The sequence below is a fragment of the Narcine bancroftii genome, chromosome 2, assembly GCF_036971445.1.
Source record: "Narcine bancroftii isolate sNarBan1 chromosome 2, sNarBan1.hap1, whole genome shotgun sequence".
Classification (NCBI taxonomy): Eukaryota; Metazoa; Chordata; class Chondrichthyes; order Torpediniformes; family Narcinidae; genus Narcine; species Narcine bancroftii.
This window is the reverse complement of record NC_091470.1, coordinates 341,385,665-341,402,161: the sequence shown is the minus strand read 5'-3', so window position 1 is coordinate 341,402,161 and position 16,497 is coordinate 341,385,665. Positions and strand designations below refer to the sequence as shown.

The window sequence follows — 16,497 nt, the reverse complement described above, 5'->3', positions numbered from 1 at the left end:
CCATTAAGGACAAAGATCACAATATAATTTGAGTTCAATTTGAGATTTAATAAGGAGAAACTGAAGTCTGATATGCCATTGTTTCAGTCGAGTAAAGGGAATTACAATGGCATGAAAGGACTAAAGGTGGCTAAGCTCCCGGACCAGATGGATTGCACATTTGGGTTCTGAATTAAGTAGTGGCAGAGATTGTAGAGACATTGGTAATGATCTTTCAGGAATCGATAGTTTCTGGCATCATCCTAGAGGACTGGAAAAGCTCAAATGTCACCTCAAGAAGGCATCAGAAAAGAAATTACAGGCCGGTTAGCCTGACTGACGTTGGTGGTTGGGACAATATAACCATAACCATATAACCATTTACGGAGCGGAAACAGGCCACGTTGGGCTTTCAAGTCCGCACCGGTTCACTGATTTTGTGCGCCCTCTTCAGGCGTTGGTGATTTTAAGTGCAGTGTATCTTTGAGAATTTTAACATCTATCCATAGGTACTCTGTACTTTGGATGTGAAATCTCATATTAAAATATTGGCTGTGTGGGAGAAGCCAGTGAGTGGCCGTGGACAATTACTTCTCAGACTGGAGGCCTGTGACTAGTGGTGTGCTGGGACCAGCGTAACTTGGCATCTAGATCCACAATCTGGATGACAATGTGGTGATTGGATCAGCATACTATATAAAGTTCACTGCTTGAAAGGATGAGGTTACGGAGTACTGGGAGGCACATGACAGTATAGTCCAAAACCGGCATGGTTTCCTTAAAGGAACATTTTTCTTGATAAATCCATTGGAATTCTTTAAGGAGGTGACAAGCAAGCTGGATATGGAAGATGCAGTGGATCTTGTGTATTTGGATTTTCAGAAAGCATTTAATTGATAAAGTGCTGCTCATGAGGGTTCTTAACAAGGTCCGAGCTCATGGCATAATAGGAAACTTGCAAGTGTGGGTAGAACATGATTGGCAGGAAGCAGAGTTGGAATACAAAAATCATTTTCTGATTTGCTACCAGTTGCTAGAGATACATAGGGGTCGATGTTGTGTCTGCTTTTTTAAATGTTGAATGTTAATTATTTAGATTAGGGAATGAATGGCTTTGTGTACAAGTTTGCATTTTATATGAAGGAAGGTGGAATAGCAGGTAATGTTGAGGAAACGAGGCTGCAGAGGGACAGACAGATTTGGAGAATGGGCAAGAAAGTGGCAAATGAAAAACAATGTTGGAAAGTGTATGGTCATGTACATTGTTAGAAAAAATAAACAGCAAGACTTTTTTAAATGGGAGAAAATTGAAAATATCAAGATGCAAAGGGAGTTGGGAGTCCTTGTACAGGATAGGCTGAAGGTAGTAAACTTGCATGTTGAGATGGCGATGAAGAAGGCGACTATAATGCTAGCATTCATTTCAAGAAGAATCAACTACAAGAGCAGGGATGTGATGAGGCTTGTCGGGCACTGGTGAGACCTCAATGAGCATTATGAGCAGTTTTGGCCTCGTCATTTAAGAAATGACGTGCTGATGTTGGAGAGGGCTGGATGATTCTGGGAATGAAAGGGATCTCATATGGGGAATGTTTGACAGCTCTTGGCCTGTGAGGGAGTATCCTTTTTGAAACATTTTAAATATTGGAAGGTTGTTTCCCATGGTGGGAGAGTGTAGGACAAGAGGGCACAACTTCAGGATTGAAGGGTGTATGCTTTAAACAGCGATGTGTGGGAATTTAATCAGGCAGAGGGTGGTAAATCTGGAATTTGTTGCCACGGGTGTTTGTAAAGGCAAGGTCATTGGGTTTATTTAAGACTGCAAATGATAAGTTGTTGATTATCTAGTGCATGAAAGGTTATGGGGAGAAGGCTGGGGAGTGGGGAAATGGATCAGTTTATGATTAAATGGTGGGGCAGACTCAATGGGCTGAATAGCTCCCATGTCCTTATGATCTAACAATTTATAATCTTTCATTTTCTTTTTCTGAATTTGCTGACAATTTCTTTTTAATAACTTGGCAGCAGTGGGTTCATCTGCGTTCCCAAGGTTGGTTTATTTTTCCCTCATTAAATATCATCAGATTCCATTTCTGTAGCTAGAGGGATTGAGGAGTGATTGTAAGTAGACTGGATGTTTCTTGCTTCGCAATAGTCTGGCATGCCTGCATTTGTCTTAACTTTAAAATTTAGATGAAAATATTAACTTATAATAATATTTTGTATCTTTACTAATTGGAACAACTATGGTGGGGTGATGCCATATCTGTAGCTTGATACTACATTGAGAGTCTCTGGCTGCTTGCCAATGCAGTGTGTTGAAATGCAGAAGTGAATAAAGTTGAAAATCAAATACTCCTGTAACTGTACTGAGCTAAGGAGTCAGATGCACTTTATAACCAGCTCCTGAATTTTATGCTTGGGATAATTGATCTAAGTAGTGTGAACCTATTCTTTTGAATAGGATTATTGATTTTTTTTTTAAATTAAGAGGTTTATTTATTATAGAGGGCCCTGGAGAGCTCATTCCTAAGGTTTGTATTTATTTTAGTCTCATTACCCAAGGAAATAATAGACTTGCCATTGAAAATTCAGAATGATACTGTATAGGACGTCCCTGAATTTCCACCTAAAATTATGGTTTTGAGCAATATCCTTTGCATAAGACTGCCCCCAAAATTTGAAACTTATTGCTGACCAGTGAATGCTGTTGAAAGCAAATCACAATGTTATCAAAATATTATTTAAAGGATTACATTTTATTTGGATATTTTGAAAGAAACCACTGTTGGCTCCTGTAACAGGCCGTTTAAAGCCTGTACAGAGCAGACAGGGCCGGGCGGTTGGACCCCACAGAGGAGCGCAGAATCTTCGCAAATAACTAATGGCACATGCACAAGATTGCGTCGGAGCTGGCAGGAAGATGGTGGCGCTGTTGAGACTTAATTGGCAAGGTAAGAATTTTACGCCCTTTGTATGAGACGACCCAATTTTAAGGTGATCTTTTTAAAGTTTCAAGGATCGTCCTATACAATGGCATATATGGTAGTTCGCCAAGCTAACTGCTGAGATCGAGGGACTATTGCACCTGGACAGATTGAGTTGGCCTTTTTGTCTTAGGAAGCAAGGTGAAGAAATAGTTCTCGTTTCAGAAGTCCTTCTGAAATAAACCATCAAACATCATCAGACTTTATTATTTTTCCCCTCCAAATAGAAAATCAATGGAGCAAGAATCAACGTTAATTTTAAGTTTCTTGCTGATGACCATTCTAGTTTTTATCATTTGCAGATGATAATGAATCCAAGGTCTTGGTGCTTATCTGTATGTTAGAATAAATTTGTAGTAGAAGAATGTGTATTTCAACATTTGGATTTTGACTGAAGTGCAGAACGTTGCATTTAAAAATCAGAAGAGAAACTTCAGAAGCACTTGAGGACAAATTAGATTGACCAGAAAGTTAGAAGAAAGAAATGGAGCAGTGAAATGGGTGTTTTTAACTTTGTTTAGTTTCCTTGTCCTGAAATGCTGCAGGAGAATTTCTAGGTTGGATATGGATCTTCAAATTAGAAGATTCTATGAAGCTGTACATTTTAATGATTTAAAGCTGTGAGCAAACAAAGCTTTATTAAACTTGAGAGTTGGGAATCATTTCTTTAAAGAATGGAGTAAATAGCAAAACAATAAATGTTCTTTAATGAAATACTTCTTTTCAAATTCTATTCCTCAAAATGTGATGGAAGCAGTCTTTCAATATTTTTAAGGCATAGATAGGTTGATTCCTGATTATTTTTTTTTAAACAGCTGTTTGAAAGCTCACTGGAGGAAGTGAGTGGGATTGTAATGTGATCAATCATGAACTAAATCATGAAGGCTCTGGGCTGAGTGGCCATTTCCTTCTGCTCCTCGTGTGTACGTTCACTCAAAATTACAAATTGAAAGAAATTCTTCATTGATCATTGAATAAAGCAAGCTATAGAGATTCTGTCATTCTTTTGCTCGACCAGCTGCCATGAAAGCAAACCATCCAAAGAAAGTTTATCGTGATAGAAAATAAATTATCAGCACAAGGATAAATACTTTTAGAAAACAAATGGAATTTTTTTTTTTATTTTGAAGAGTAGGAGCGAACAGACTTGGAAAACTCAAACTAATTATTTGCATCATGAAACCAGAAATGAATCTAAGATGACCACATTGTTTCACCTAGGCACTTTGTAACTTGTCTGTTAAGAATTTCTTTTTTTTCTTTTACAACAGGCAAATGCCAGCAGCTTCCAAGCAGTTGATACCAAGGTAATTTTTACTGTTGAAATATAAGTGGTGTCTTATATAACCATATAACCACTTACAGCACAGAACAGGCCAGTTTGGCCCTACTAGTCCATGCCGTAACAAATCCCCACTCTCCTAGTCCCACTGACCAGCACCCGGTCCACACCCCTCCAGTCCTCTCCTATCCATGTAACTATCTAGTCTTTCCTTAAATGTAACCAATGATCCCGCCTTGACCACGTCTGTCGGAAGCTCATTCCACATCCCCACAACCCTTTGCGTAAAGAAATTTCCCCTCATGTTCCCCTTATAATTTTCCCCCTTCAGTCTTAAACCATGCCCTCTAGTTTGAATCTCCCCCACTCTTAATTGAAAAAAGCCTATCCATGTTTACTCTGTCTGTCCCTTTTAAAATTTTAAACACCTCTATCAAGTCCCCTCTCAATCTTCTACGCTCAGAGAAAAAAGCCCCAGTCTGCACAACCTTTCCCTGTAACTCAAACCTTGAAATCCTGTCAACATTCTCATGAACCTTAAATCAAAGCAATATATTCAAGGTGTTTTGAATCAAATCAATAATATTTGCTTTAATTGAAAAATAAAAAAAAAAACCCCGCACACACAAATAATGGTACTCATCAGGCCAAACAAGTATCTGCAGAGCGAAACCGAATTAATACTTCCGATCAATGACTTCATCAGAAGTTCTTGTTAAATATTTCCAATATTTTCTATATTACATTAAGTTTTTGTTGATTGCTTTGTAGTGAATGCATTTTTGTTTTGGCCTTGAATTAGACCATTTGAAATTGTTGCATTCTTGTTGGAAGGAAGCTTTTAAATCTTCTGCATCTCTGAAATCTGATTGTTCTTGCCGAATTACTTTTTTTAAAAAAGTACTGCAAGAGTTCTGTTATTGGCCTCATGAAGTGGTTTGAAATTGGATTATTGCATTTTTTTTGTCTGTGGGCACAATATTGGTGAATAAACATTATTCTTTGGTGGGAAAGCTGATTAAATGCCCAAGAGACCATAAATTTGTTGCTCCTTCTAGAATATAGCAAAGCAAAAACATTAATCTAAATTATTCCATGCAGACAACACTGAACTTTTGCATGTTTAATGTCTGTGGAAAACTGAAATGAAAGAAACGAGATCTAATTTTGGACGGTGACTTGGCTATCCTAATTTCTAACTCTTGCTGATACCCATTTTGTTTGCCTTTCCATTTGGACTTCATTTGAAATTCTCGTCCTACATATTGGGCTTCACAGCTTATTTTTGAGGATTTTGGCAACAGATGGAATTGGGTTAATGACACCTGGTGACCTTTCTTTGTATGGGATTATTGCCCTTAATTAACCCTTCCTACTTCCAGATTAGTGTGGTGAACAGGCTGACACAATTGACATTTGGAAACTGCCACCATATGTTCATCTTCCCTTGCACGTACACAGCTTAATGGTTTATAATTCAATAATGAGATTGTATACTGTAAGTTGATTTAATAAGTTGATTTGTTTGGGGGAGAAATTGGGAAGCAAAAGTGACAAATCCTTAATTGATGAAGACCATCAACACTTGGTATTTGATTACTGTTCTCTTTGTACTTTAAGCAAGTGTTAATTACAACTATTTATTTTCATTTACTTTTTAATGGACAAAATGCTAAACACAGGAAGTGAATAACTAAAGCCATTAAGGTGGAAATGAGGAGTTGGGGCAGTTGTGCAAAAATAGGGAGCAGAATGATCATTCTAATTTGTGTAGTTTTGAAATGGAAGTAAAAATGATGGAAGGTTGGAGGAAGCTGCAGAAGTCCTATGTAAAATCATAAAGCTAAATGTGGCCAGAACTGCACACAATGCTCAATGTGGCCTATTCAAAGTTTTGTTTAGCTGCAACGTAAACATGAACCAAAGTGGCTAATGATACTATTGAATTTAATTTTAAAAAATCTTGGACATTCTCTAAACCCTAGAAGTTATGATGACACTTTTTGGCCATGAGGTTGCAATCCTTGAAACAGTTGTAAAAAAATTATTGTAGTAACTGTGAATTGAGATGCATTGACATTATTGTATGTTTACATATATGCTCATTCTTTAGAAGCAAATATTGGCCTTTTGGGAAATTGAACTGTCATTGCAGTGAACTATTAACAATTGGGTTTATTCACTTCGTTATGTATGCTATATTTATGGACTTGGTAAAAGCATGCAATGAATGGCTTCCAATGTAAAATTCATTCATAGGAGCATGATGTTGAAACTTCATTTGGTAATATTCGGGTTGCAGTGCGAGGTACCTCTAAAGGAACTCGGCCAGTCATCCTCACTGTTCACGACATTGGAACAAATCGTAAGTAGACCAACAGTATCTACCCTTCCTATATTATACTGTATCCTGGGTGACGAAGGAAACCATGTTGTCTAGCTTTATTGTTCTATCCACTTGCATACCACTGTCAGGAAGCTATGCACCTGTAATGGAAGATGCCTCTGAACATCCATGCTTCTGAGGGTCCTGCCATTTACATTATAGTTTCCTCTTGTTCTTGACCTTCAAAATGCATCATCTCAACTTTTTCAGAGAATCTGCCAATTCTTTGCCTGAATTTTCAATGGATTTGTCCTGCTGCATCTTTTGACAACTTTCCTTGCTATCCACAATTGTGATTTTTGTCATCAGTAAACTTGCTAATAGATCACCTGCATTTTCACCCAGATCATTAATACATACTATAAACGGGGGTGGGAGGTTTACAATACTGATCCTTGTGGAATACCTTGTGGTTTGCATATCTTCAGTCAGATAAACTCTGCACTCTCTCCTATAAACCAAGTCAATTTTGCATCCAATTTAACAATTCTGGACAGATTCACCGTCGATTTGATGCTTGGGAGTTCTAGCTTTGCTGTAGAACACTATAACTAGGAAACTATGATACCAGATAAGATAGATGATGTTAACTTAGTTCAGCATCATGTATACTGATTGAGTTTGACTTTCAAAGCCGATCACTAAATCTGTAATGTTTATTTGGCACTATTAGAGGCTTCTAAAGCCGCTTTTATACTTTTATAAAAGTGGAGCAGCAAATTGCTGGCTAGGTTACTATTTCAAATTGTAAATGGGTCACATTAATAGCCTTAACATAAGGTAATCTGAGATTAAGCAGTAATCTCAAACAGATGTTCCTTTTAAATCCAATGTTTGTCCTTTTAATTAACTGTTTCATGGGTTTTTTTTAAATTTAATGCAGGTGATTGATTCATTGGATTGTAGAGTGGATAGGGAGATGCTGCCTATATGGCACCATCACTGTCTAACACAGAGCAGGAAGACAGTCTTGTCTCATGGTATTCCTTTCTCCTCCCCCCCTACCCCCCCATCCTACACCAAAAATCCAAAATTTATGTCCACTTGCAGTTGTCCAAATTGTACAAGAAATGGTGTGAGAATTACATTCAAGCCACACACAATATATGCTCGGTTGAATATGGAGAAGGGTGTGGAAAGATGCAGTGGTAATTTCATGTCATTGTGGGGAAAATGGATAGACGTTACTGGTTAATGCTTAAACAAATATTGTATGTTTTTTGATTTCCAAACATTGCATTTTAAAAACTGGTGAAATAGAAGTGACAATTGTGTACAATTTGGAAAGTTTAAGCTTTAGAAGGTTTCATGAAAATAGCTCTGTTCATTTTTATGTATGTAGTCCAAATTGGCCACTTTTTAAAAAAAAAAAAAAAAAAATGTAAGATGTATAGCCTTTGGGGAATTTTCATTTACCTTTTGATTTTTGAAAAGAAAATAATTTTGAGCACTGGATGATGCTCACCTTCAGATGGCTCTTGGAAGTTTGGCTGCATCATCTGAGCTTTCTATTTGTTCATTTAGCCATTTGAAGTGTATTCCTCTTCCTTCAGATAAATCGTGCTTTGACACTCTCTTCAACTCTGAAGACATGCAAGAATTGGTAGTTCATTTTTCCATTTACCAAATTGATTTACCAGGCCAACATGATGGAGCTGCAACATTTCCATCTGGGTAAGAATGACCACTCCCAAGTCTTAAGGAATTTGTTATGATGTTCGTGGTATGGCAGCATTGACCAATATAGTAAGGGCAATAACCTAAGACCTTAAGAAATGGGAGCAGAAATGAATGACTCAGCCCACTGAGTCTGTCCTGCCATTTAATCATGAGCTGATCCATTTTCCCACTCCGCCCCATTGCCCATCCTTCTCCCCATAACCTTTGATGCCCTGACTAATCAATAACCTATCAATTTCTGCCTCAAATACACCCAATGGCTTGGTCTCCACCACTGCCTGAGACAAATCCTGCAGATTTACTGCCCTAAAGAAATTCCTCTGTATCTGTTCTTGGCAGACACCCTTCGATCCTAAAGTTATGCCCCCTTGACCTTGACTTTGAATGAGATTCTCTCCCCCCCCACCCATTCTCCTAAATTCTAACAAGTACAGGCCAAGAACTGTCAAACATTCCTCTAATGGTGACCCTTCATTCCCAGAATCATCCTTATGAAGCTCCTCTGAATCCTCTCCAACACATCCTTTCTTAAATGGGGAGCCAAAGCTGTTCACAGTACTCTCGGGATCTCACCAGTGCCTTTATAAAGCCTCAACATTGCATTCCTGCCCTTGCATTTGATTCCTTTTGTAATGAATGCCAACATTGCATTTGGCTTCTTCACCACCAACTCATTCTGCAAGCTTGCCTTCAGGCTATCCTGCATGAGGACTCTCTGGTCCCTTTGCATATGGGAATTTTCATTTTTCTCCCTATTTTAAAAAAAAAAGGGGGTTGTATGGTAAGTTTCACAATAGCAGGAATTGGAGGAAATGACACAAAAACATTGAGGAATCTATTTGAGCAAGAAAGTTATAGTTGGGGAAGGCTAATCTCAACAACATAAAAGCAGTGAAAGTAAATCAAGAGCGGATGTTTTTTTTCGGGTGGGGAAACAGCATTTCACAGTCTGCAGGTTCTGGACACATGAAAGGTGAAGATGGCAAGATAAAAAAGGATATTGAAAGTTTGATCTTGACAAAAAAGGAAACCACTGACAGGCGCAATCATCTATAATCCAGTGAATCTCTTGAGAAAGATGGAGGATGTCGAAGATGTAATGGCATTGATTACCCCAAAATAGACTCACCAGTTTCTTTCAGCTCATCATGAAGTAGACTTTCTTTATTATTTACTAGACACATTGCATTCTTCAACTCCTGAAACACCCCCAGCCAAACCCACTGACCTTCTCATTGGCTCACCACACTCATTATTCTCCTCTTGCGCCTGAGTCCATCACCCGTATACCGATGCTTAACATACCTGCACATGCGCACTATTCTTTTGCACATCACTTGGCTTGTCATCAAAAGAAGTGACTGATTGGAACTGTCCCACCCACTATGTAATGGTTCGGAGGACTGACAGTTTGGCCTGACCTCATACGATAGAGCAAGACAGGCAATGCGCGGTCTGACTGACTTTGGTGAGGCTGGTCCCCGACTCTGACGTTGATGCAGAACGTGGACCATTGATTTACGCCAGCTTCAATGGGTCATTGGAAGCTGTCAGTTTTTCCATTCCTGTCGATCACAAAAGTCTTCAGACCTGAAAAGGACCATTGTAAACGGGCTGAAGTGGTTTGTGAACAGCATCATGTCCAAGGAACACATGAGTACACCATTGTAAATGATTTGGCACATAGACTATATATGACTTCTGCAGATGATTAATATAACTAGCTGGATCAGTGTTGTGGTTGGACTCTGATTAACAAAATCACCTGGCAAGGTTAACATAGTGCCATATCCTAGCTCTGCTACTGAAAATTGAGAATCTGCCTTAACAGCAGTTTACACTCCAAGGAGAACCATGGGCAAACGTTTGTTCCAGGTAGATGCATCACCTCCTGCTGTTAATGTTGTCATCAATTATTGATGGAAAAGTTCAACGAGGCCAGTGGACAGCTGTAGAACTAGTGCGGGCATTTCACAGAAGATCAATGAGAATTTGGAACAACGCTGACATGAAATGAGTCCCTTGATCTGTTGTTACAGTGACTGGAACACTGAAAAGCCCTAGTGACTGTCTCCATAGAGATGTCAGTGATGGAAATGACTTCCTGCCACCTAATGGTCTGTTCTTCATTCATGAGAAGATAAGTATATCCCTGAGATGACGGAAGTGGTCCGACCGAGTCCAGGTGCACGTGCTGGAAATGGGAATCCAGAACAACAAAATTCCCCAGCTTGGATTTTGTGTTTCTGGAGACTTCAGAGAGTTGACATGGCAAGCAGGTCCTTACCCATAATCTAACATCCCATTTTAACATGAGGGCAGGTAAAACATTCCTTCACCAGTTTGATAGATGCTAATCTACCAGGTTGAGACTCAAAAGTTTCCTGCCTCTTTGCTGCCAGCACAAAAGGCCTAGGCTTTCCTATGGAAAAATTGCAGACTAACTTTTCACCTGATTCATCCAGGGTCACATTTTGAAAATGGAGACCAGAGTTGATCGAGCAATACCGGATGGGATCAGTATGCTCCACACGAGCCATGGCAGTGAAATTGATGGCAGTAGTTCTATGCAAGGTGCCAATGTTGCACCTGGACAGTGCGTTGGCCATGGCATTCACTTTTCCTTGGATGTGCTGTATGTCCAATGAAAATTGTAGGATGAAGTCCCAAGTGCTGAATCTCTCTGGGTGAGTAGAGATAGGTGCTTGTACTCGCAGTATGCGTAAGAGGCTGGTGGTCTGTATAAATAGTGAAAGGATGACCTTTCAATAAAAAGCAGAAATGTTTCACTGTGAGATAGATGGCCAGGATTTCTCGACCAAACGTTCTATACTTTGCCTGAGCCTGTGACAGCTTGACTGAAAAAAATCGCCAGAGGTTCCAATTGCCCACAGACTTTTTGTTCTCACACTGTTCCGACAGCACTGACAGACGCTTCTGTAGTGAGAGAGAGCCAGCTGTTGGGCTTTTGATGTACAAGCATTATGGCATTTGCAAGCGCAGTCTTCACATTGTTGAAAGCACACACTGCATTGTCTCCCAAAGAAAACTTAATAAATTAGGAGGATGTAAAAGGGCCATGAAATATCCTTGCCAGGGTGAACACTAAGATGTTTTATGAGCATACAAGGATTAAAGAGTAAGTTGGTCCCATGAGGGACCAAAGGGGTATGACGTGTGGATCCAGGGGCAGTGGATGAATACTTGAATAAGTGAATACTTCTCGGAATTTACCAAGATGTTGATAAACTGATGTATCTCAGTATTAAGACTGAGATATTGGACGCCTTGGGACACTAGTGCTATTGGAAGCAAAGGAGGAGATTGAGACTTTTTTGGCATCCTTGATAACTATAGGTAAGGTATTTAAAGAATGGAGGAGATTTAATGTTATTTAAAAAGGACAGCAGGGATAAGCCAGATAACTTCAGACTAGTGACCTGGTATCAGTGGTAGGAAAATTATTAGACTAATTCTCAGAGAATTGGTATATTTTGAGAACCTGCAGCTGATCTTTGGCACATCTTTGTGCAGGTCTCACAAATAGAATTTTTTTTAAACTAAAGAGTTTGAAAACTGGACAGTAGACATTGTCCATGTAGACTGCAGTAAACCATTTAATACAATCCCATGAAGTAGAATGGCCCAGATGTTTCTAGCACGTGGGATCCAAAGTGAGCTGACTAATTGGATCTAAAATTTTTAAGACAGTAAGAGGCAATGGGTAGTGATGAAGGTAGGCTGTTCTGATTGGAGGTCTTTCCAGTGGTGTATTGCAGGGATCAGTGCTGGTATCTCTTATTTTTCTTAAGATCTAGAATGAAAATGTGGGAAGGATGATTAGGAAGTTTGCAAATTATGTGAAATTTTGTGATCTAGATCAGTGGTTTTCAAACTGCACCCTCCCCTAAACTTGTATTACATCTTTAGCAATCCCTGTGCCATAAGTGCTCTGATTTGATTAGTAAGGGATTGCTTAAGGTGCTATGTAAGTGGAAAGAAAGATTGGAAACCACTGTACATAATTGACTCATTATGTGCACGGTTTCATAACTCCAAAGGAAATGGACCAATGACAATTTTTCTCAAGCAAAATATATTTTGGTAACAATTGGGTTTAGAGCAGTGGTTCTCAGCCTTCCCACTCGCATACCACCTTAAGCAATCCCTTGCTAATCACAGCATTTATGGCATAGGATTGCTTAAAGTGGAATGTGAGTTTTGGGGTGCAGCTTGAAAACCACTAATGTAGATCATATAGAAAGTTAGGTGGAGCTTTGAAAAATAAAATTGAATCCTGACAAGTAAAGTTAAATATAGTTGGGTAAATAGTAAATGTTAGGACACTTGGGTATGTTGATGAGTAAAGACTGAGAGTGGGAACATTGTAGATATTGTGGTGAAGAAGGAATGCTGGTTTTCATAAGGCATGGCATACAATAATAAAATTGGGATGTGTTACAACTTTGGAAAACCCAGGCGGGGCCACAGTATTGTGCAGTTCTGGTTGGCCCTCTACAGGAAAAATGTGGTTGTGCTGGAGAGTGTAGAGATTCATCAGCATATTGTCTAGATTGGAATGTTCCTTCCTATGGAGGAATTGAATAGGCTTGTCTTGATTTTTTTTTTCCCCAAAGGAGGCTGGAAAATGTATGTAAAATTCTGGACCATAGAGAGGGTAGATGGAATATGTTTTGTGTGATGAAGGAATCAAAAACTAGAGGCCATAATTTTAGGTGAGAGGAAACCGTTTTAAGGGGGGGTGGGGAGGAAGGAAAGAGAGCGAGAGAGGTTGGATGGGCACTTGAATTGGCAAGGCAGAAAAGAATGGGTAGATTAGATAGTGTAGATTGGCAAAATATTTGGCATGGATGGGGTGGGCCAACGAACCAGTTTCTGTGCTGTATGACACTGATTTTTGTTCTTTCTCCACATAACACTTCCATGCCTTCTTCTTTCTCCTCCCTAATTCTAAAGTGTATTTTGTTTTATTAGGGGTAAAATTTAACTCTAACCTGAAAGTTTGTTTCAGTGATGTAAACTAGCTGAGCCATTTAATATTTTCAGTAATCATATAAAAGTATTTCTGAAAATCCTGAGCCCATTTTTCAGCATGTAATTTTATTTTCCAATCTATCATTTTGAAGTTGCCTAATCTATTGTGAAGTGACTTTATTTCTTTTCAAGGAGCTTTGAGTAATTTAATTCCTCCTAAAATCATATTCTTAAAGCCTAGTATTGGGTGATTTTTTCCCCCCATTTGTTATTTTACGGACATAATTTAAGTTGCATTTCTGGGTGACTGGATTGTCACTTGTTCTTCAGTGACCTTGATGCAACTCATTTTAATTTATGCATATTTCATTATTGCATTAAAGGCAAATTATATCCTCAATATCTGACACACCAGAAGCAAAAGTTATGGACGTAAGTATATAATGATTCATCCAAAAGTAATTTATAACTTTTTATCTGATTTGCAGCTATGAATACCCATCAATGGACCAAATAGCTGATCTACTTCCAACTGTTTTACACCATTTTGGGTAAGATAATAGGCTACACTATCCATACTGCATTTAATCAATAATAACATTAACAGCAACCTAAAAATATGCTGCAGTTCAAAACTGTATTGTGATTTCACTTGAACAATTTAGGATTCTGGTACAGTGTAATGCACTTTTTCTCAGGATCCATTATAGTGTTACGAGTCCAGAGGACCCCAAAACCCAGAAGCAATAGCTATGTACTGCGACAAAGGGTTACTTAAACAAAAGTTGCTTTTAGTTATCTTTGAGCATGAAAATAGAATCAAACTTTAACTTATCTCTATTGACTCACTTAACCTCCCTCTAATGCTAAATGCACGTGTGTGTAAGTTCAGTAAAAGCTCTTGGTTCACAGTCCATTCTCACTGGTTGCAGGCAATTCTTGTACTGTGCACAGAAGTTGACATTAATAAAGTTAACCAGGCTTTGGTGCTTAACAGATAAATGGTTACCACTCAGAAGGGTTCTTTTTGGTCTTCAGAGAGAGTTTTTCTTGCTTCAGGTCACCGCAGAGTTCCTTTCTGTTTCCCGGACAGCCCGTCCTCTCCTTTGACCAGTCTGTCTTCCAAATCTTACCAGCTTGTCCCTCTGGAACTAATTGTCATGATAATGAATATGTATGAGATGTACCTGAAGTCATATGGTATGAGAGAGAGAGATAAGAACACAAGCAAGAGAACAAAGGAAACGGGAAAATAAAAAGCCACTGAGAAGTTTACCGAAGTTTACCTGATAAAACTTGTGTTTAATGTTTTATTAACTTCACATTTCGGGCCACAAATGTGACATTGGCGACGAGGATGAAAGAAGCTTGAAGAAAATGAAAGACTAAACAAGATTACAGAGGTTTACAGACAACTTCAAGGTGATAAGAATTTTCTCTTTGTCTCAGTACTTTTGGGGCTGGAATATTTCCTCATGGCTGGGGCAGACGGTGACTTTCTAACACATAGTGGAATTGCTCATTTTGACCCAACGGGTGATGCAAGCACTGTAAGTGTGAAGTGGAAGGCATGGCTGGAAGAATTTGAATCCTACGCCGACAGTCGTGGCCTATTTCTAGATACCGGTACAGTTGAACAAAAAGCGCAGAGAAGGGCGTTACTTCTTTTCACTGCAGGACCCTCAGTTCGGGAAACATTTAAGACACTTTTGAATACTGGAAGAAAGGATGAGTACCGGAAAGCGGTAGATGCATTAAATGCACACTATGTAGTGACACCGAATGCTACATTTCAACGCCATTTGTTTCGGAGAACGAGACAAGAAGATGGCCAGACAATTGCTCAGTACGTGACGAGACTACGCCAGCTAGCTGTTGGATGCAATTACATGCCAGCTGATTTGGACAACCAATTACTGGATCAAGTCGTACAGCACTGCAGATCAGATAAACTCAGAAGACGTCTACTGGAAAGAGGGAGTGAGTTGGAACTCACCAATGCTTTAGCTATTGCTGCTGCATTAGAGGCTGTTGAAGGGCAATTTCATACCATGACCCTGAAAGACAACTCAAGCCAGCAAATTAAGAGGCTCTCACATCGCCATAACCAGCCAAGATATATGTCGACACAGGACGTGGAGTGTTATCGATGTGGAAACCGAGGTCACTTTGGAAAAGACCCATATTGCCTGGCCAAAGGCAAAGTTTGCAGAAAGTGTGGAGGCAAGGACTACTTTGCAAAGAAGTGCAAAAGCAAGTCCAATGCAGACCAGGAGAGGAAGAGTACAACTTCCAAAGGCAAAGCCTGGGGGAAAGGAAAGTATCCTGGAAAGAAAGATACCATTCGCCAGATAGACGGTGACGATGATGATACCCAGGAGGAACAGAGTTGTTACCAATTTACGTCGAATGAAGTACATCATGAGAAGGTCCCAGTGATCATTGGTGGAGTGACAGTGCAGGTCATTGTAGACTCAGGCAGTGACAGTAATGTGATTGATCGACATTTATGGGAGAAGTTGAAAAGGAAAAAGATCATCTGTACCTCAAAGAAGTGTTCCAAGAAACTGTATCCATACACAGCAACCAAGCCATTGCAGACCATTGGATGTTTTACTGCAACTGTTGAAGCTGGAGATAAGTACACTGAAGCAGAGTTTATGGTCATAGAAGAGAGGGGAGAACCATTGTTGAGTAGAAGCACAGTGCAAGACCTGGCAATACTTCATATTGGAGCTTGTGTCAATTCAATTCAGTCATACGAGGATATGAAGCAAGAATTCCCCGCAGTCTTCCAAGGAGTAGGAAAGCTGAAAGGTCGACAATTAAAGCTAGCGGTAGACGAAACGGTCAAATCCAAGGCACAACCAATGCGCCGAACTCCGTTTGGACTTCGTGGGAAAGTCGAAGCCAAAATTAAAGAATTGATCGAACAAGACATTATTGAACTGGTGGAACATTCGACACAATGGGTCAGCCCAGTAGTGATTGTGCCCAAACCAAAGGGTGACATAAGACTATGTGTTGACATGAGAATGGCCAATGAAGCTATAATTAGAGAACGACACACTATACCAACAGTGGAGGAAATACTTCAAGAACTAACTACCAGTAAGGTATTCTCAAAAATTGATCTGAAATGTGGCTATCAGCTGGATCCAGGTTCCCGAGATGTAACTACATTTGTG

At 39.4% G+C, this 16,497-nt stretch overlaps 1 protein-coding gene across 2 annotated transcripts in view; it reads left to right on the top strand.

The window, feature by feature from the left end:
* Positions 1 to 16,497, top strand: part of LOC138755731 (protein NDRG1-like) — an 83,885-nt gene that overhangs the window by 33,885 nt on the left and 33,503 nt on the right. For both annotated transcript variants that reach the window (XM_069922225.1, XM_069922226.1), the window contains exons 3-6: positions 4,238 to 4,273; positions 6,508 to 6,613; positions 8,188 to 8,308; positions 13,798 to 13,860. In XM_069922225.1, the coding sequence (XP_069778326.1) occupies positions 4,238 to 4,273; positions 6,508 to 6,613; positions 8,188 to 8,308; positions 13,798 to 13,860 (326 nt within the window). The remainder of the gene's footprint in view (positions 1 to 4,237; positions 4,274 to 6,507; positions 6,614 to 8,187; positions 8,309 to 13,797; positions 13,861 to 16,497) is intronic.